The following is an 18,712-nucleotide window of genomic DNA, read 5'->3' on the forward strand; positions in this document are numbered from 1 at the left end:
CTCCGCCCGCCGCGGGGACCGGGCTCCACCTGCCGGAGCCGCCGGGCACGGCCGGCACCGCCCGGCACCCGGGACCACCCCCGGGACCACCCCCAGACCCACCCCCGGACCACCCCCGGCATCCGGGACCAGCCCCGGCACCGACCGGGACCTCCAGAGCCACCCTCGGGACCCCCCGATTCACCCGCGGCTTCACCCCCTGACCGCCCCAACCCACCCCCCACCCACGCACTCCCACCTTCTGGACCCCCCGACTCGCCCCGAGCACCGCCAAGGATCCCCCCACCCAACCCTGAAGACCCCCCCCGACCCCCGGGCCCACCCGCGGGACCCTCGGACCCATCCCCGCTCCCCCCATCCCCTCCTCAGCTCCCCCATGGCACGGGGAGGGAGGGGACACCCCCACGTCACCCGTGCACGGGAGGCACCACGGGGCCAGGCAGAGATTTATTGTCACGGGCTACAGTGGGGGCTGTGTCCCCAGATGTCACCCAGGGTGCTGGGGACACGGGGACTGTGCCCGGGGCTGTGCCGTGGGGCGGGGGCGCGGGGCCAACCTTGGGGTACCCCCCTAGCTCTGGGGACCCCCCGACTCCTGGTCCTGGCCGGGCGCCAGCTCCTGCGTGTCCTCCTCAGTTGGTGGCCGTGTCCTCTTGAAGAAACCCAGCTGGAAGAGGGACACGGTGACAAGGTGGCCCCAGGGAACATCAGAGAACCCGAGACGGGGGACCCCACGACATCACCCTCGGCACCACCTTAGATGCTGCCCCCCACCCTGTGTCCTCCAGAGCTGGGTCTCCCATTTCACGTGCCACTCCAGTGCCATCAAGGTCCCACCACCATGGCGGGGTGTCCCAGTGTCCCCAGTGTCCCCCACTCACCTTCCACATGAGGAGGATGAAGAGGGTGAGGAGCAGGAGCCCGGCCAGGACCCCCAGAACCACCCACCACACCGGCACGGCCCCGTCCCCCCCGGGGCTGGTGCGCACCACCTCGGTGACAGCCTGCGGAGGGACAGGGAGGTGACACCGCTGCCGCCAGCGCTGTCCCCGCGTCCCCTCGCCCTGTGCCAGCCCTACCCTGGCCTCCCCGGCGGGCAGGACGCGGGGCTGGACGCGGTAAGGCATGCCCGAGGTGTTGAACCAGGCTCGGGACTGGATGAGGAACTGCTTCAGGAGGTGCTCCGGCTTGGTGACAGGTGGGGACATAGAGAGATGTGGTGTCAGGGGTGCTGGCAGCCAACGGGGGCACCCATGACCCCGCACCCGGTGTCCTCAGGGCTGCTCTCTGCAGGTGCCCCAGGGACCACCCTGTAGGGGTGGGGTGACCTTGGGGACACAGTGCCACCCTGTCCCCACCAGGTGACACTGACCTGCTGCAGGGTGTCCATCCAGAGCAGGCCCCGCACGCTGACCAGCGCCCGCTGCTCCCTGCCCAGGCTGGGCACCCAGCAGGTGACAGCCACGCAGGTGGCATTGCTGCAGTCCTGTGGGACACGGCGAGTGTCACCCTGACCCCCACCCCGAGGGGACACCCCGGGGGCCCCCTCCTGTCCCCAGAGCTCACCACGGGGAGGGTCTCCTCCGCCTCGCGTCGCTCCCTCCGGTGGGTGCCATTGCGGGGGGCTGCACCCACGGGCTGGGGGAGCTCCAGCTGCAAGGGGAGAAAACAGGGGGGCAGGGGGTGGGCACACACCCCCGCTCCCCCAGCACCCTGTGTGGGTGTGGGTCCCCTGGCAGCACCCTACCTGCTGGGGGTTGAGGCCGGGGGGCTGGGTGCAGTTCATGCCCCCCTCGGTGCCCAGCTCCAGCAGGTAGAGCAGGACGTGGCCACCCAGCAGGTTGGGGACATCCAGGTGCAGGGTGACACCACTGACGGTGCCGGGACCCTTGTTGTGGAGCTGCGGGAAGAGGGGGAGGTGACACCAGGGAGGCAGGAGGGGGTACAGTCCCTGCCCCCCGGGCACCCATGGGTGCAGCACCCAACCTGGTAGACGTGCTCCACCCTGAGGCCGTGGTCCTCCAGCCGCCGGCTGCCCTCCACCCTCTGCCAGCTCCCCGGCACCACTGTGGTGGCTGGCAGAGAGGTGCTGGCAGGGGGACAGGGGGGTCAGTGTCCCCTCGTGTCCCTTCATGTCCCCTGTGACCCCCCCCTCCCCAGCCCCTTACCCCCTCAGCTCCATCTCCGCCTCTGCCTCCACCGGCACCATCACTGTCACCGAGGCGTTGGCAGAGCTGGGGCTGTTCTTGCTGTGGGGACACGGATGGGTGAGGCCGCTGAGCGTGGGGACACGCTGAGGCCACCAAGTCCTGGGTGCCTGAGTCCCAGGAGAGGTCAGGGGACAGGGGTTGTCAATGTCACCTCCGCAGCTGGAGCTGGAAGGTGATGGTGTCACCCATGTCCTCCAGCCCAGCCACGCTCAGCTCCACATCCACCGTGATCTGGGGAGGCAGCGGGAGGGTGGGTGACCTGCCCCCCCCAGCACTGACACTGGGGTGACACCAGGGACACCCTCCCTTACCCGGGTGCCCCCCTTCATGGGGTTGCCCAGCTCACAGACCACCACGTGGGTCCCGTTCTCCTTCCGGGGGTTACAGCTCAGCTTCTCCTGCCCCTGGGGGTGGGGGGGACATGAGGGGTGACACAGCATGGACACCCCCCCTCCCATGCACCAACCACCCTGGGGACCCTCAGGGACCAAGGGCAAGGTGTGACACCCCCCTCGAGCACCCACATGGAGGTAATGGGCACCATGAGCCCCCCCCCACCCGGGCACCCCATGGTCCCCATCACCCCCAGACACCCATGTGGAGGGTGATGGCCACCAAGGGTGTGACACCCCCCCCCGCCCCAGGCTCTGCTGTGCCCCCAGCCCTGGCACCCACAGGAGGGTGATGCCACCAGGGGTGTGACCCGCCCACACTCCAGGCATCCTCTGGCCCCCATCACCCCCAGGCACCCACAAGGGAGGGTGATGCCACCAAGGGGTGACCCCCCAGCACCCACCAGGATGCTGCTGCGGGCTGCCTGGTAGTGGGTGCCGGGGGGCAGCTGCACCCTCAGCTCAGCCTCGAAGGCTCCTTCACCCGTGTTGGTGGCAGTGGCCCTCAGGGACAGCACGGCCTCAGCCCCCACCAGCAGGCGTCTGCTGGGCCTGGGGGTGACATGGGGACAGGGCTCAGCACCCTGGGGGACCGGAGGCACCCACCCACCCACACGGCCCCCCCAGGGTGCTCACGTGTGGGCAGCCAAGTGCAGGTCAGGGACACAGAGATTGTCATCACCACAGTCCTCAAGGATGAGGTGGGTCTGGGGGGGATAAAGGGGGGTGGCACACAGAGGGGCATTGGGGACAAAGAGGGGACATCTCAAAAAAGGAATGGGGATGGGGGGGTACTGGGGGGACATGCTGGGGAGGGGCTGGGGATAGTGAGGGGCACATGGGGACATCCCAGGGAGGAACTGGGGACAATGGGAGCAGGAGGGGACATCCTGGGGGGCATTAGGGACAAGAAAAGTTACAGAGGGGACATCCCAGGGAGGGACGTGGGGGTAGAGAGGGGACATCCCAGGGGACACTGGGCACAGTGGGCAGCACATGGGGATGTCCTGGGGAGGGACTGGTGATGGGCGGGGGGGAGACAGTGGGGGATACTGGGGGTAAATCCCAGAGAGGGACTGGGGACAGCAGGGGACACATCCCATGGGACAACTGGGGACAGCAGGGAGGGAATGGGGCACATCCCAGGGGGTGATGGGGACAGTGCAGGGGGATGCAGGGGGGGACACTCCAGGGAAGGAGCAGGGACAGCAGGGGGGACACGACGACATCCCACAGGAGCACTGGGGACAGCGGGGGGGCAGGGGGCTGTGTCCCAGGGAGGGGTGGGGACACTGGGGACAGGCTGGGGACAGCAGGGCTGGAGATGTCCTGGGCTGGGAGCCTCCAGATGTGCCCTGGCTCAGCCGTGGGGATGAGTTCCTCGGGTGACAGCAGCAATGTCCCCAGCCATGTCCCCCCTACCTGTGCCTGCACCAGTGTGTCCCCATACAGCACCATCCCTGGGGCCCTCCCGGGCAGGGACAGGGACAGGCTCAGGGCCACCGGGCTCAGCTTGTCCTTGAAGTCACCTTCGTCCTGGGGACATCCGTGGGCAGAGTACCCCAGTGGGCACCCACTCACACCCCACCTGTGAGCCCACCCACTAGGCTGGGGACACCACTGTCCCCATCCCTGTCCCCACTCTGGCTGGAGTTGCTGCTGTCACCCTGCTCTGGAAGCCATTGTCCCCAACCCTGTTCCCCACTCTTCTTGGACTGGGGACACCAATGTCCCCATCTCTGTCCCCATCCCAGCTGGAGATGCCACTGTCCCCATCCTGTCTGGGGACACCACTGTCCCCATCCCTGTCCCCACCCTGGCTGGAGATGCTGCTGTCCCGATCTCTGTCCTCACCCTGGTTCTGGATGCCATCGTCCCCGTCCCTGTCCCCATCCTTGTCCCCATCCTGTTCGGGAACACCACTTTCCCCATCCCAGCTGGAGATGTCACCGTACCCATCACTGTCCCCCACCCTCTGGGGCCGTGGACACCCCTGTCCCCCCTGCCAGCCCACGCTGTCAGTGTCCCTGTTCCCGTACCCGCAGGTAGCTGGTGAGGTTGTGGCACTGGGGGGGTGTCCCCGGGGCCAGCACCAGTGTCCCATGCCAGGAGGATTGGTGGCCCTGCAGCAGCAGGACCCTCCGGGACAGCTTCGGCTTCAGCCGGTCCAGCTGCAGCTCGGCCTCGAGGGCTGGCAGGGGACAGGGGGGGGACATGGCACCGAGGACACCATGGGGACACCTTTGTCCCCCCCCCGGGTGACAGTGGCACTCACAGATGTTCGAGGGGATGCTCTGTCCCCTCACGGTGACACACAGCACCACAGGGAAGCTGCGGGAGGGACAACACCCAGGGGTGCTCAGCGACCTGCTGCCACCCCCAGGGACATGTCCCCAGGCCAGTGGTGTCCCCAGTGTCCCCAGCACACGGCTCACCAGCTGACACGGGCACCGGAGTCTGGCAGGACACAGTCCAGGACCTTGGGGTTCAGCCCATCGGGGACACTCAGCTGGGCCTGGGCCACCACCACGGGCTGTCCCCTGGGGCACGGGGACAGAACTGAGGTGACAGGGGAGGGGACACAGGCAGGGACCCCACGGACCGTGGTGGCAGCGGGGGGTGGGACGGTCACTCACCGGTACACGGCCACCCTGGCTGCCCCATAAGCCCCCACCAGCAGATCTGTGGGGACACAATGTGGTTGGTGACACAGGGAGGGGAGGACACAGCTGGGGACATCGCTGCTGTCACCTGGGGAACTCGTCCTCATGACTCAGCCAGGGCACATCTGGGGACGCCCAGCCCAGGACACCTCCAGCCCCACTGTCCCCAGCCTGTCCCCAGTGTCCCCCACCCCTCCCTGGGACACAGCCCCCGACTCCCTCCCCGCTGTCCCCAGTGCTCCTGTGGGATGTCCCCTTGCCCCCCGCTGTCCCTGCTTCTTCCTCAGAGTGTCTCCCCCCTGCACTGTCCCCATCACCCCCTGGGATGTGCCCCATTCCCTCCCTGCTGTCCCCAGTTGCCCCACAGGATGCCCTCCCCCCCCAGCCACCTCTTGGGATGTCACCCCAGTATCCCCACTGTCCCCAGTCCCTCCCAGCCATGTCCCCCCATACCCCCTCTCCTCATCCCCATCCCCTCACTGGCATGTCCCCCCAGAGCCCCCCCACTGGCCCCAGTGCCTCCTTGGGATGGTGGAGTGGGTGGCAGTGTGGTGACAGGGTGGTGACAGGGTGGTGGCCGTGAGGTGACAGGGTGTGGCAGTAAGGTGACAGGGTGGTGACAGGGTGGTGGCAGTGAGGTGACGGGGTGTGGCAGTGAGGTGACAGGGTGGTGTCAGGGTGTGGCAGTGAGGTGACGGGGTGTGGCAGTGAGGTGACAGGGTGGTGTCAGGGTGTGGCAGTACCCGGGTACCCGTTGCCGTCCAGGTCGGTGCCTCCTCGCAGGGCACACCCGAAGGCAGCGGGGCCGGGGAAGGGGCTGTCCAGGCGCTGGGTGGGGGTGGGTGCCAGACCCTCGCTCTGTCCGCGGAAGATGAGGACCTGCCCGCTGCCACCTTCACCCCCCCACGGGGCACCCACCGCCACGTCTGGGGACAGAGGGGACGTCCCAGCCTCACCGGCCGCCCCAACCCGGCACCCACCCGGGGGTGCTCCGGCCTTGGTTCCCCCCGGGCGCCCCGAGGGGGTGGCGCGTCCCCTCCCCGCCCCCCGGTACCGCCGTAGCCGTCCTTGTCCAGGTCCCCGAGGTTGGCGATGGCAGCGGCGAAGCGGCCGTAGGGGTGGGTGCCCGTCAGGGTCTGGGGGGGCCGGGCCAGGAGCCGTTGCCCCCCCCCCAGGTAGAGGTAGAGGCGGCCCAGCTCGCTGCGCTGCCCATCGGGGCGCCGGGCCAGGAACAGGGGGGCCCCCACCAGCAAATCGTCCTCCCTGGGACCCCCGGGGAAAGGGGTGAGGGCAATGTCAAGGTCAAAGTCCCCACGTCTGGGGACAGATGGCACCGGGGGGGGGGAGGGAGGGGGCAGGACCCTGGGGTACCCCATGGGGGATGCTGGGGGGGAGGGGGTGACACTGGCTCTCACCCGTCCCCGTTGACATCAGCCACGGCCACCGTGTGCCCGAAGTACGAAGCCACCTGGAAAGGGGGCGGGAGGTGGGGGTGGCACCGGGGTGGCACCGGGGGGGCACTGGGAGGCTGTGTCTGGGGTGCGCTGGGTGAGGGGGTGAAGGGGCGCAGTTTGGGGGTGCCGGGGGTTATTGGGTGGGGGTGCGGGGTGCTGTGGAGCAGCGGGGTGGGGAACATCTGGGTGCTGTGGGGTGATAGGATGTTAGGCAGCAGGGAGCTGAGGGGGCTGGAAGGGACATGGGGGGGAAAGGGGGGCAGTGGAACAGGGAATGGGGTGGTGGGGCAGTGGGGCAAGGTGGAGGGGCAGGGTGCTGTGGGGCAGGGGTCCCAGGGGTACCTGCTCACTGGCGATGCCCTTCAGCCGGCGCAGGGTCACCCCCGCACTGAAGATCTCCACCTGCCCAGTGCAACGTCAGGGCCTGTCCTTGTCCCCACCCCTGTCCTTGTCCCCATCCCTGTCCTTGTCCCCACCCCTGTCCTTGTCCCCACCCCTGTCCCCATCCTTGTCCCTGTTCCCACCCCAGGTAGCCCCCGCAGCGGTGTCCTCCCTCTCCCCAGCACCCGGCACCACTCACCTCTCCCCTCGTGTTGCTCTTGTTGGGGACCCCCACCACGTACTCTGCGGGGACCAGAGCCCTGAGTGTCCCCCCAATGGCATGGGGAGTACGGGGGCACCCCCAGCACTGGAGGGAGGGTGGGACATGGGGACACCCCCGGCACTGGTGGTGCACAGGGAGGGACGGGACCCCCGAGCTGTGTCTCAAAGCCCTTTGGGGGGGCAACCGGAGCCCAGGGGTGCCTCAGCCCCGTGTCCCCCCCCACGGGTGGCTCTGTCCCCGCCGTGATTCCCTCCACGGCCGTACCTTTAGTTCTGGGGTCGCCATCAAACTCGCCCACGGCCACCGAGTACCCTGCGGGGACAAGGGCACGGGTGAGCCCCCCGATGCCCTACCCGGTGTCCCGTCCCCCCCCCCGTGTCCCTTCCGGTCCGTGGCTCACCCCGGTACCCGTCCTCGTAGTCGCTGGACAGCGGCTCCTCCGTGGGTCGCCCCGGGCGCTCGGGCCAGAGCAGGGACCGCCCGTGGAAACGAGAGAGGAGGGAGTCCAAGCGCACGGAGTAGAGCAGCCCTGGGGGGCGCGGGGGCGCATGGGGAGGGGAACGGGGACACCCCATGGTGTCCAACTCCACTGATTACAGCGGCCCTGGGGGCACCGATGGGGCACGGGGGGAGGGGACGTGGGGACAGCAAGGGGCACCCCATGGAGCACAGTAGGCCCGGGGGGCACGGAGGGGCCCCCCCTGGTTCCGCACCGGGCTGGCACCGGGTGGGGGGGTTAATTCTGGGTGCCCTCCTCCCTCCGTTCCCATCCAAACAGGGGGGGGGACTCACCCGTGAAGTAATACCCGCCGGGGGCCCCCAGCACCAGTGTGCCGTCCTGCGGGGGGGCTGGATCAGCACCCACCGGGGGCAACCTCCCCAAGACACCCCCCCGGCCACCCTCCACCCCGACATTGTCCCCCCCGATGTGCCACACCTTGTCACCCACACCTGACACTCACCACCCTGACACCCCCACCCAGTCACCACCACCCCATCAAGCCCCCTTGAGAGCCCCCCAGGCTGGCACCCCCCACCCAGAGACCCCTCACCCCAGAACCCCTCACTCTGTCCCCCCTCACCTATCCCCATCCCAGCCACACTCTGCAACTCTATGGACACCCTGGGGGGACCCTGGGCATGACCCCCCCACTCCAGTACCCCCTCATTGCTCCCCGAAGTTTCCCATTGACCCCACCCGGCCCCCCATAGCCCCCCAGCCCTCTCATTGACCCCCAGGCTCCCCATTCCCCTCCCCAGTTCCCCTTCACTTCCCCCCCAGCCTCCTCTCATTGACTCCCCCATAGCCCCCATAGCCCCCTAACTGGCCCCTCATTGACCCCTCCATTGACCCTCCCAACCCCTCCATTGAGCCCCCCCAGCCCCCCCACTGGCCCCCCCCTTGCCCTTCCCAGCCCCCCCTCATGGCCCCCCGTCCCCCCCATCCCCCGGCACCGCGGTGACAGCGGCGCTGAAGCCGATCTCGCAGTAGCGTTGGTCGTGTGCTGGGGACACAGGGCAGGGTCAGGGGGGGTTGGGGGATGCGGGACACCCCCCAGGCCTCCCCTACCCCCCTCCTCACCGTAGTCGCTGTTCCGGTAGGCGCCGGCCATGATGCGGTCCCGGCAGGGCGAGTACCAGGCGGTGGTGCGGGGGCCGGGGGCCAGGAGGAAGCAGCAGCCCGTGGGGGTTCGGAAAGCTTCCAAGTGCCCCTCTAGAGCGTTCCAGTGCTGCAGCGGGGCACAGGCCTGGGGACAGCGACAGGGACAGGCTGGGCACCCACCACACCGACACCAGCAACACCTCCAACAACACCTCCAACAACACCTCCACCACCTCCACCACCTTCACCACAGCCATCGCCACCACCACCTCCACCACCTCCACATCCACCATCCCCATCACCACCTTCACCTTCACCTCCACCACCCCCCCCCCCCATCCCCCCCACCCCCAGCTGTACCCACCACCAGTTTGCCGTCCCAGCTGGTGACAGATGCCCCCAGCCACTGGTGGGATTTGTAGGTGTGGAGCCTCAGGTTATTCTGGGTCTCGGTCTCATCCCCTGGGGAGCAGGAGAAGGGGGCAGTGCCAGCCCTGCTGGGCCCCCCCACGCCCCCCTCCCGTCCCAGGGCACCCACCCGTGGTGTCGATGGGGAGGGGGTGGCAGGGAAGGGTCTCTCCGGGGGGCCAGGAGCAGAGGAAGACGGCTCCGGGCTCCACCAGGCCGGGCTGGGAGGTGTTGGCTCGAGGGGCCCCCACCACCACGGCGAGCCTGGGGGGGCACAGAGGGTCAGGATGGGGGTCCGGGTGCTGAGCACAGCCCCCCCTGCACCCCACCGTCTCCCCACCTTCCCTCCGTGGTGTAGAAATCCAGAGCAAAGCCGAAGTAGCTGCCGGGGGGTCCCTCGTAGACAGTGGGGGGGTCCTGGAGCAGCCCCAGGGTGGGGGCCAAGTGCAGCCCCTCCCCGAGGAGCAGCAGGGCCCGGAGCAGGGCAGTGATGGTCCCCACAGCCACTATGGCCACCATGGCCACCTCCAAGTGTGGCTGCAGCCCCGGCACAGCCCGAGTGTCCCGGGCTTATCTGTGGGGATGCAGCTGGGGATGGGGGGGGTGCACAGGAAGGCCCCCCCCTCACCCACAACCACCCCCGGCAGGGAGTCCAGGGGATGGAGGGGGCACCCGGGAGGGTCCTGTCTGGGGATGGAGTCACAGGACAGGGCAGGAGGTGGGGGGGAGGACACGGAGGGACAGGGTGAGAAGTGGGGAGACACAGGGGGGGGAGCGTGGGGGCTATGGGGGGGGACATTTGGCCATGGGGGGACAGGGGGAGGGGAGACACAGACATGGCAGGCAGCAGCAGCAAAGCCTGCACCCACCCCCCTGCTTCCACCGGAGGCACGAGGGGCACCTCTGCCCCCCAAGAAGCCACCGAGAGGCCCCTCCAGTCCCTATCTCGGGGCACAGGCCCGGCCAGCGGAACCACGGCGTGGGGGGGACCGGGATGTGGGGCAGGGGAGGCCCCTCCAGTGTCCCCTGAGCTCCCACAGAGGGACAGGGCAGATACGGGGGAGGACTCCTGGCTCCCCCTGTCATCCTGCCAGCACCGGGCATTGTCACCAAACTGTGTCCCCATCCCCAGGGCAGGGACACCCCAAAACCCTGGGTGGGGATGGAGGGGGCCAGGGCAGCCCAGGCACCGGGTACCGGGTCCAGAAAGGGGACAGGAAAGAGGGTGGGGGGACAAGTGCCAGGGTGAAGTGCTGTGTCTGGGGAAGGGTTTGCAGCTGGGAGAGGGGAAATGGAGAGGAGATCTTGGGCAGGGAGGGAGGGAGGGAGAAATTGTTTGGGGTGAGGGTGCTGAGCCCCAGGTTTCCCCCAGAAGCTGTGGCTGCCCCATCCCTGGCAGTGCTGAAGGTTGGGATGGGGCTTGGAGCCCCCTGGGCTGGTGGGAGGTGTCCCTGCCCATGGCAGGGGTGGCACTGGGGGGGCTTTGAGGTCCCTTCCAACCCAACCCAGTCTGGGACTCTGGGATTCACCCAACCAACCAGTCTCAGGGCCACCCAGAAGAGGACAGCCCAGCAGAGAGAGGTTGCACCCCAACCCCCACCCCTGGCACCCCTTGGGACTCATTTTTTTGCCTTTAGCCAAATCTGGAGCTTTGGTTAAGGAGGGAGCAGCAGTTCCTGAGCTCCAACACTTCCCCAGCCTCGGTGCAGGGGGGGGATGGAGGGGACACTGCCCCAGGACCCAGCTCACAGAAGGAGGGGGGGGGGCAGAGGGCTTGGGGCTGTCACCCACCCCCTACCCCATCGTTTCTTGCCCCATTTCACCTCTAATCATGGTTTGGGCAGGTGATGGGGCCAGGGGATAACTTGTTGGACCCACCCAGTGCATTGAGGGCTCCAACCCAAAATAGCAGCCTTAAAAAAATAAAATTTCTGTGTCCAGCTCTTCTCAGCAGTGTTCCCATGAAAAGCAGTTTTACCCCATGAAACAAACCATCTCATCCTGTTATTTTAGGAACAAGCCCTGGGCTACAGCACCAGCTCCAACTCACCACACGCAACCACTCTTTTTTTTTTTTTTTTTTCCACAAATCATTGGTTTATTAGAAAGGTTTTTCTTTCCCCCCCCCTCATTTTACAGCATATATATATTTATATATATATCTTATGTGACAAAGTTAAATACAGTCTGTTTATGCTTGTTAAGTAATGACAGGTTAATTAGTTTTAGCATTGTTCTGGAAGTCCAAGGAAAAAAAAAAACCTGAACAAAAAACCCCCACACAACCAAACCCCCCAAGCCCTGACTGCAGTGTGAAGGGTGCCACAACACAGACTGGATCTAGAAGCTCAGCACAGAGACATTAATTAATACTGTGGGTGTTAATTTTATGTACAGAGAAATTGAGTCCCTTTTTTCCTGACTGTTTCAGCCTGACCTGCTCAAACCCAAAGTTTCTCCTTTATGGAGTGAGGAAGCTCAGAGGTTTTTCCATCCTCTCAGTCTCTCCATGTCCCTTTGCTGCCCTGCCAGCCCCTCAGGTGCCTTTTCAATGTTCTGACAGGAGGCCCCAAACCTGGAACCCCCCGAGGGGAGAGCAGGAACCTTCCCAGTGCCATGGGAGGAGGTGGTGATGGAGGAGCCTCCCAGGGCCAGCAGGCAGCAGAAGAGCCTGGGATGGGAAGAGAAATCCCTTGGGGAACATCAGAACCTCAAGGACCACCCAGAGGTTTGTCCTACAGCAGCTCTCCCTGGGGAAGGAGGCAAACAGGGATGGGGGAAAGGCCTCATCCTTCCCCAGGGGGCTGAACCCCTCTGCTGAGCCACGATGGTACCTGCAGGGCACTGCTGCAAACTGGGGAAGGAAAAGGAAAAAGAAAAAAAAAAAAAAGAAAAAAGGAAAAAAGAAAGAAAAAGTGTGTGTGTGTATTTTGTACTCTGGGCACCAACCCAGTGCCTGACACCCCCACAACCACCTCCAGGGTCCATGCCCCAAGGCCAGCACAGGGGAGGAGAGGACAGGGTGCTCAGGCTGCTCCCCAGGCATCCCCCATCCCTCCCCTGGTGCTGCTGAGCCACCCGTGTGCTCCACTCCCCCCCCGCTCCCTGGCCAAGGCTCACTTCTGTGGTTTGTTTTGTTTTCCAAAATGCTAAATGAAGATTGGTTTTTATTTATTTTTTTTTTTTTACATTTTATAGTACATAAAAACTTCAAAAATACATGAGCTTGGTAAAATATACATGCTTAGTCATTTAGCATCTAGCTGAAACTATAAAGTTGAACCTTTACAAGTGTTTGATTTCACCTACAGCAAACATATTTACACAGAAGCCACCGGAACAAGTACCACTAAAAGAACGGGCTGTAAAAAATATTATTGCAGTATACTACAAATGTAACCTTTTTATATGAGCTACAAAAAGCAGCATCTTTGTTTACAGAGTTCAGTGCAATTCTTTACAATTTGAAAAAAAAAATAACCCTATAAATTAATAAGGAACCCATCAGTATTACAGAGGAACAAATACACTGTACATACCCCGGGCACTCTCCCAGTCCTCTGTATTGCTTCAATTCCTACAGGGATTTTCCTTCTCCCTCTCCTATCCCAGTGCCTCTTTCCCAACACAGCAGAAGTCAGTGATTTTCCTCCCCCCACCCCCCCTAAGGAGTGGTCAAAGCCCAGACTGGAACCACCAGCCCAGATCAGAATCACCAGCCCAGACTGGAAGGGACCACCCAGCCCAAACTGGGACCAGCAGCCCCCCAACTCCCCTCCAGTCCAGGCCCCCAGCAGGCATCGAGGGCACAGCTCTGGGGCAGGAGAATGCTGAGGGAGGGTGGAGAAGGGTGGGAGCTCCTTGCTTCACCTTTAAAATAAGACTGAACTTCCACCTGGGCTGCTGACACCCAGATAACAAAACCTGCAGCAGATGCTGCCAAGAAATCTCCTGAAATGGCTCCAAACTGGTCCTGCCCTCCCAGTGCTCTCCTTGCCCGCAGTCAGGCACCGAATGCTTCCTCACCCATGACAAGCTGGATTCAATCATGCTGACTATTTTAATTAGATGACCTCATTAAAAGGATTTTTTAGAGACCTATTTAGTGCATGTGAAATCTCATTTCTCATCTACAAGGCGGCAGAAGGAAGATGACCAAGTGTAAAGAATCCAGGGAAAAAAAGTAAGGTCTTTCCGAGTGTCTTGCTGGTCTACAGGTAAAATGTTTCTTCTGGGACAGTGCTGCTGCGTGCATGGAGGTGTTGGGGACACCAGAGAGTCCCTGGAAGTGGCTGCACACAACTGACCCACTGCCTGCTACTTGCCCAGCCCTGGAGCCTTCGGCTTCTTTGGCTGCTACAGAGTGAAAGGAAATCTCCGACCTCATGTTCCCAGCTGCCTCAAACTTCAAACCCCTTCCCTCAAATGCCAAAGGTTTTCTCCTTCCTCCAAGGTGACTTTATTCTGTCCTTCATGTGCCGTGACTGGGGGGATGCTGCAAGTCCTGTCCTGAGAAAATGGGGTGCAGCAAAGGGTGGAGGTGCAAGGCGGTGGCAGCGGCAGCGGCCGCGGGTCTGGGGGCGAGCAGGGTGGGATAGAGAGCGTGAGGAACGGGGTGGAAGGTAAAGGGACCCGGGTGGATGGCCGAGGCTGGAATGATGTGGATGGGGTGGCTGGCTAGGAAGGTGGCAGGGTGCCCCGGAATAATGGAGTGGGTCAAGTGGGACAGGGAAATGGGGGTGAGGTGTGGCTGGGGTATGTGATGGACCTGAGCGAGGGGCTGGGGGTGGGGGTGGGGGTGGATGCCGATGGCGGCGGCGGCAGCGGCTGCGTGGTGCTGCAGGATGGCGTGCTGCACCGTGGTGATGGAGGTGGCTGAGGCTGCTGCTGGCTGCTGGATGTGGATGGGCTGCAGGGCCGGGGCTGCCGGTGCCAGGGCGGCCGAGGCGGGGAAAGCCTTCACCTGCTTTGCCAGGAGCTGCTGCTGGATGTGCTGCTGAGCAGCTTGCTGCAGCTTGCTGTACTTCTCCATTTCCTCAGGTGTAAAAGTGATGGGCTGGCTCTCCAGCGGGGCCAGAGAAGAGTCCTCTGCTCCCTCCTGATCCCCTTCAATGCTCCGCTCACCGCTCTGAGGCACATAGCCAGGAAAGTGCTCAACATCTGGAACCAAGGGCATCATACTAGTTTCCACTGGGATGGGCTGGCTGCCCCTCTCCATGGGTTCTAGTCCATCGCCATCGCTGGGATCAGAGAGGAAGCTGTGAGGCATCACCAGCTCTCCAGAACCAAAGCACTCAGGGAGCGCCGGCGCTTCGAGGGGGATGGATGGCATTTCCACAGCAGCATCGTCACGTTTCTGCTCATCCAGAGGTTTATCCTGCATCACCATGGTCACTTCCTCCAGCAGATCCTGGCCGCCCATCTGAGCCTCTTCCATGCCTTGGGAAGCATCCTCAGAATCTGACAGCTCTTGCTCCTCACCCCTCTCCAAGCCAGACTCTTCATACCTTTTGGAATTTGGTTTCCGAACAGTTGGCAGCTTCCCAATTAAAGGGAGAACCGGTTTATTGCCTAAGGAAGGAGGAAGTTTTGGCCCAAAGTAGCCCTGGGGAGGATCTTTGAGCTTTATACCCACCTTGTTGGCCCCTACCAGCATCTCGTCAGTGACACAGGGCTTCTTCTCAACCTTCCTGGACTGAACCTTCTCCAGGAGCAGCTTTGCCGTGACGGAATTCCGCTCCTCTGGACTGCAGTCCCCTTCCGAGACCCTCCCGGTGCCCGAGCTGCTGCTGTTCTGGGAGAAAGAGCCCGACCCTTTCAGATCCTCTCCTTTGCCCTCCTCCTTCTTCAGCACCGCTCCTTCGCCCCGGCCTGTTCGGAAATAGTGAGGAGACTGCGAGCGATAGATTTTGGACCTGATGAAGTCTCTCCTCCCAGACCTCCTCTCTTCGGGGCTCTCGTGACCTCGGGAACCCTTTCGTGAGAGGGATCTCTGGGAGAGGCTCCTGGTGCTGCGGCTGCGATCCCGGCTGTAGCTCCTGCTCCGCTTCCAGCTGCGCCCCGTCCCGCTCCGGCTCCTCCGCTTGCTGCGGCTGCGGCTGCAGCTGCTGCTGCGTGTCCTGCCCCGGCTCCTCGACCTCGACCTGTCCCGAGGGTGGCTTCGGCTCCTGCTTCGACTCCTCGACCTGCTCCTGCTGGAGCTGTAGTCATCCTCAGAGGAGGAGTACTTGCGCCGCTTCGACCTGCGATCGGAGCCGTTGTAGTCGGAGTCGTCCTCAGAGTCCTGGGATCGCTTGGAGCGGCCCCTGGAGCGGTCGCTGTAATCGCTGTAGCTGTCGTCCGAGTAACTCCTCCTCCGGCTGTACCGGCTCTGCTCGGAGGAGGCCTCGGAGCTGCTGGAATAGGACCTGCGGGAGGAGTGCCTGCGTCCTGACCGCGAGCGGCTGCGGGAGCGCTCGCTGCCGGAGTCGAAGTCGTCGCTGTCCCGGGAGGGGGATTTCTGCCGGCAGTGCTTCCCGTGGGAGCCCTCCTCGCTGTCGTAGTCCCCACTGCTCTGCCGGCTCCTGCGGCTGGGCCTGCCCAGGGAAGGGCCCAAACACCTCCTCCTCAGACCAGGCAACTGCTGCAGCTCGGCCTTGTGCTTTTTGCCCCCGTGCTCTTGGCAGGAGTTACCGCCCTCCTCTTTCTTAGTGCTGCTCCCCTCTTCGGCAGACAGGGACTTCCTCTGGGACTCCTGAGAGCACCACTTCCTCTTCTGGAAATGGCTGCAGTCTTCAGACAGCTCAGTTTTTAGTGATTCGGTGGAAAGGGAAGATTTTCCTTTTTTGCGCCTGCGTCTTTTCCGTTTCTTGGGTTTCTCTTCCCCCAGGTCAGTTTTCCGGCTCTTCTCCTCCGCTTCCTCCTTGTGTTTCCGTTTGTGTTTGCTGGACTTTTTGTGCTTCTTTTTCTTTTTGTGTTTATGGGATCTGCCAGATTTACTCTTCCCAGTTATGGTTTTACCACCGTCCTCCCCCTCTCCCTTACTGACACTGGCCAAGCTGGACTCCTGCTTGTTCTGGGAGCCACAGGCAGACAGGGATTTGTTTTCCATCTTTAGAGCAGAACTGTTAGCTGTGCCTTCTGCCTCCTTGGCTTTGTTTAGTTCCCCAGATTCTGAGCTCTGAGTGTTTTCTTTACAAAGCCCCCCTGGCTCCTTTGATTTCTCTTTACCTTTACCATCCTTGTTGCGAGAGAGCTTGAAATCAAAATACAGGGGGTTACAGCTGTAGGAAACAGATGGTTCTGCTTTGGTAAATATGAGAAGCTCTGAAGGCCACTGGAGAGTCGTGCTCTCATCTTTACTCAAAACAGGGAAAAAAGGTCCTGTCGGGTGCTTTGGTCCTTCGGTGACATCTTTACAGCTTGGGAGAGGCTGAGTGCCTTCCTCAGGAGGGTCTGGCTCAGGGAGATTGCTCTCTGGAGGAGTTTTGCTCTCCTGCATGCTCGCATTTTCTGGGACTTCTCTAAGTTCTGGTTTGCTCTGCTGAGCTGCAGTTTCAGTAGCACCCTGCTCCTTCTGCTGCCCTGTGCTCTCTGCAGCCTTCTCGCTGTGCTTGCCGGGTTTGGGTTTTGGAGAACTCCCCTTTTTAACTTCATGTGCAGTTTTTTTGTTCACATTTTCAGCCTCCATTTGCTCGGTAGACTTCATGAAAAGTAGGAACTGAAAATTAGGCTTTACTTTACAGTGGGCTGGGGGGATATAGTGGTAGTATTCTGGTTCAACAGCCATTGGTCCGTCTTCTCGTCTCATTTTTTTGAGTTTAGACAAGGTAGTGGCTAGAGACCCGCTATCTTTGTCATGTTGGTCATCTTCCTCTGCCTTGCCATCCGAATTATTTGTGCTTTCACCCTCACCAGATTTCTGCAGGCTCCCTGCATCTGCAGACCCTCTCTCATCAGCTTTCCCTCCATCTGCAGAACTCGACTCTTCCACGTGGTCCTTGAAAACCGAAGCGATGGTTTCCAGCTTCACCGGAGTCTTCTTGGCAAACGAGAAGGAGACTCCAATCTTCTGCAGAGGAGTTCCCAAAGTGCTCTTCATGCCAAAGCTGAGTCCCTGTGCTGGCTGGACGGGCGCTTGGCTTTGTGTTACAGTGCCACCAACTTGTCCAGTGCTTAGGAAACCTCTGTCCACAGCCATCTCCGGAGCCTGGCCAGAAGTTGTCTGGATGAAGGAACTGCTGTTGGCTGCAGGATCCTCATCCTCCCCACCTTCCTCATCCACAGCCACTGTGGTGGTTCTGAACATGGGGCCGCTGCCAGGAGCACTACAGGAACAAGTCAGAAGAGAGAAAAACAGCTGACTGCATTTGTGTACCTCTGCAGCTGGGTTCATGCCTCAGCTAAACCAGCCTTTTACTCATTTCAAGCAGGCTTGTCCCCAGAGCTCCTCACTAAAACAACACTAAATGGCCATTTGGTTTTTGATATAACACTGAATAATGGAAGAAAAACTGCTGGATAAATCAATCTGGGGGTTACTGGATTACCATTTCAGTGAGTTCACTCCTACAAAAAAGAGCATGAGGATGAAGCTTTTGCCCTCAAAGCTTGCACAGGATTATGGAAACTATAATTCTAGTGCAGCAGAATTTCTTCACCAAGAGGGTTGTCAGGGCCTGGCCCAGGCTGCCAAGGGCAGGGCTGGAGTCCCCATCATCCCTGGAGGGGTTTCAGACCCTGGAGATGGGGGGATGAGGGACATGGGGCAGGGGTGGCCTTGGCAGGGATGGGGGAAGGGTTGGACTGGATGATCTTTAAAGTCTCCCACCCAAATGATTCCACAACTCTAATGGGGAGCAGTGCCAGGGGGGACTCTGGCAGAGCCATTTCAGGGTGCTGGGGGATTCCCCCTGCTCACCACTCAGGCTGTCTCCTCTGCTCAGCCAGCTCGTGCAGCCTCCGCAGGGCTTTCTCCTGCTTCCGTTCATCTTTACGTGATCTTGAAGAGACGTTGCGAGCAAACTCCCTCTGCTTGAGATCCTTCAACCTCTGAGGCAAAAGAAAGCAGGAACAGATCAGCTCAAAGTGGTTAAGAGTGTCCAAAAGATCCTCTTTGCTACAGCACTGGAAATTACACTGTGAAGCCCCCTCCCTGGTAACATTTATTGAGCTAGGATGGAGCAAGAGCATCTTAGCTCAACAAACCAAATGGAGCACATTGCCATCCTCCCAGTAGCTAACCAAAAAGACAACTGTTGATCACTTTTGGGCTATGCATCTGCATTTCCAATCGACAGGACTGGTTTTCTGTAGCATGTACAATTAAGCTGATTTCAAAGCAACAAGCAAATTCTGGAAGGAAAAGGGTCGGGGTGGTGGGTGTTTACTTTGCTGCTC

General features: G+C 62.1%; 2 protein-coding genes across 7 annotated transcripts in view; both read right to left on the minus strand.

The window, feature by feature from the left end:
* Positions 1-446: 446 nt before the first annotated feature.
* ITGA2B (integrin subunit alpha 2b) lies at positions 447-9,853 on the minus strand. Its single transcript, XM_030465742.1, has 30 exons — positions 9,675-9,853; positions 9,465-9,598; positions 9,291-9,388; positions 8,906-9,071; positions 8,779-8,828; positions 8,116-8,161; positions 7,724-7,852; positions 7,588-7,635; positions 7,300-7,343; positions 7,062-7,121; positions 6,681-6,733; positions 6,320-6,528; positions 6,009-6,191; positions 5,239-5,284; positions 5,038-5,142; positions 4,878-4,933; positions 4,642-4,793; positions 4,025-4,138; positions 3,239-3,309; positions 3,007-3,154; positions 2,522-2,614; positions 2,362-2,441; positions 2,169-2,249; positions 1,987-2,089; positions 1,748-1,900; positions 1,567-1,653; positions 1,373-1,486; positions 1,080-1,187; positions 882-1,004; positions 447-667 (listed from the first exon to the last, which is right to left on the minus strand). The coding sequence occupies exons 1-30, from the start codon at positions 9,851-9,853 to the stop codon at positions 572-574; spliced, it is 3,129 nt and encodes a 1,042-aa protein (XP_030321602.1). The 3' UTR covers positions 447-571.
* Positions 9,854-11,440: 1,587 nt separating this feature from the next.
* GPATCH8 (G-patch domain containing 8) overlaps positions 11,441-18,712 on the minus strand; it is a 57,455-nt gene continuing 50,183 nt past the window's right edge. For all 6 annotated transcript variants that reach the window (XM_030465750.1, XM_030465751.1, XM_030465749.1 and 3 more), the window contains 2 exons: positions 18,234-18,364; positions 11,441-17,640 (listed from right to left, as the gene is read on the minus strand). In XM_030465750.1, the coding sequence (XP_030321610.1) occupies positions 13,806-17,640; positions 18,234-18,364 (3,966 nt within the window). In that variant the 3' untranslated portion in view covers positions 11,441-13,805. The remainder of the gene's footprint in view (positions 17,641-18,233; positions 18,365-18,712) is intronic.

The sequence above is a fragment of the Calypte anna genome, chromosome 27 (genome assembly GCF_003957555.1).
Source record: "Calypte anna isolate BGI_N300 chromosome 27, bCalAnn1_v1.p, whole genome shotgun sequence".
NCBI lineage: Eukaryota > Metazoa > Chordata > Aves > Apodiformes > Trochilidae > Calypte > Calypte anna.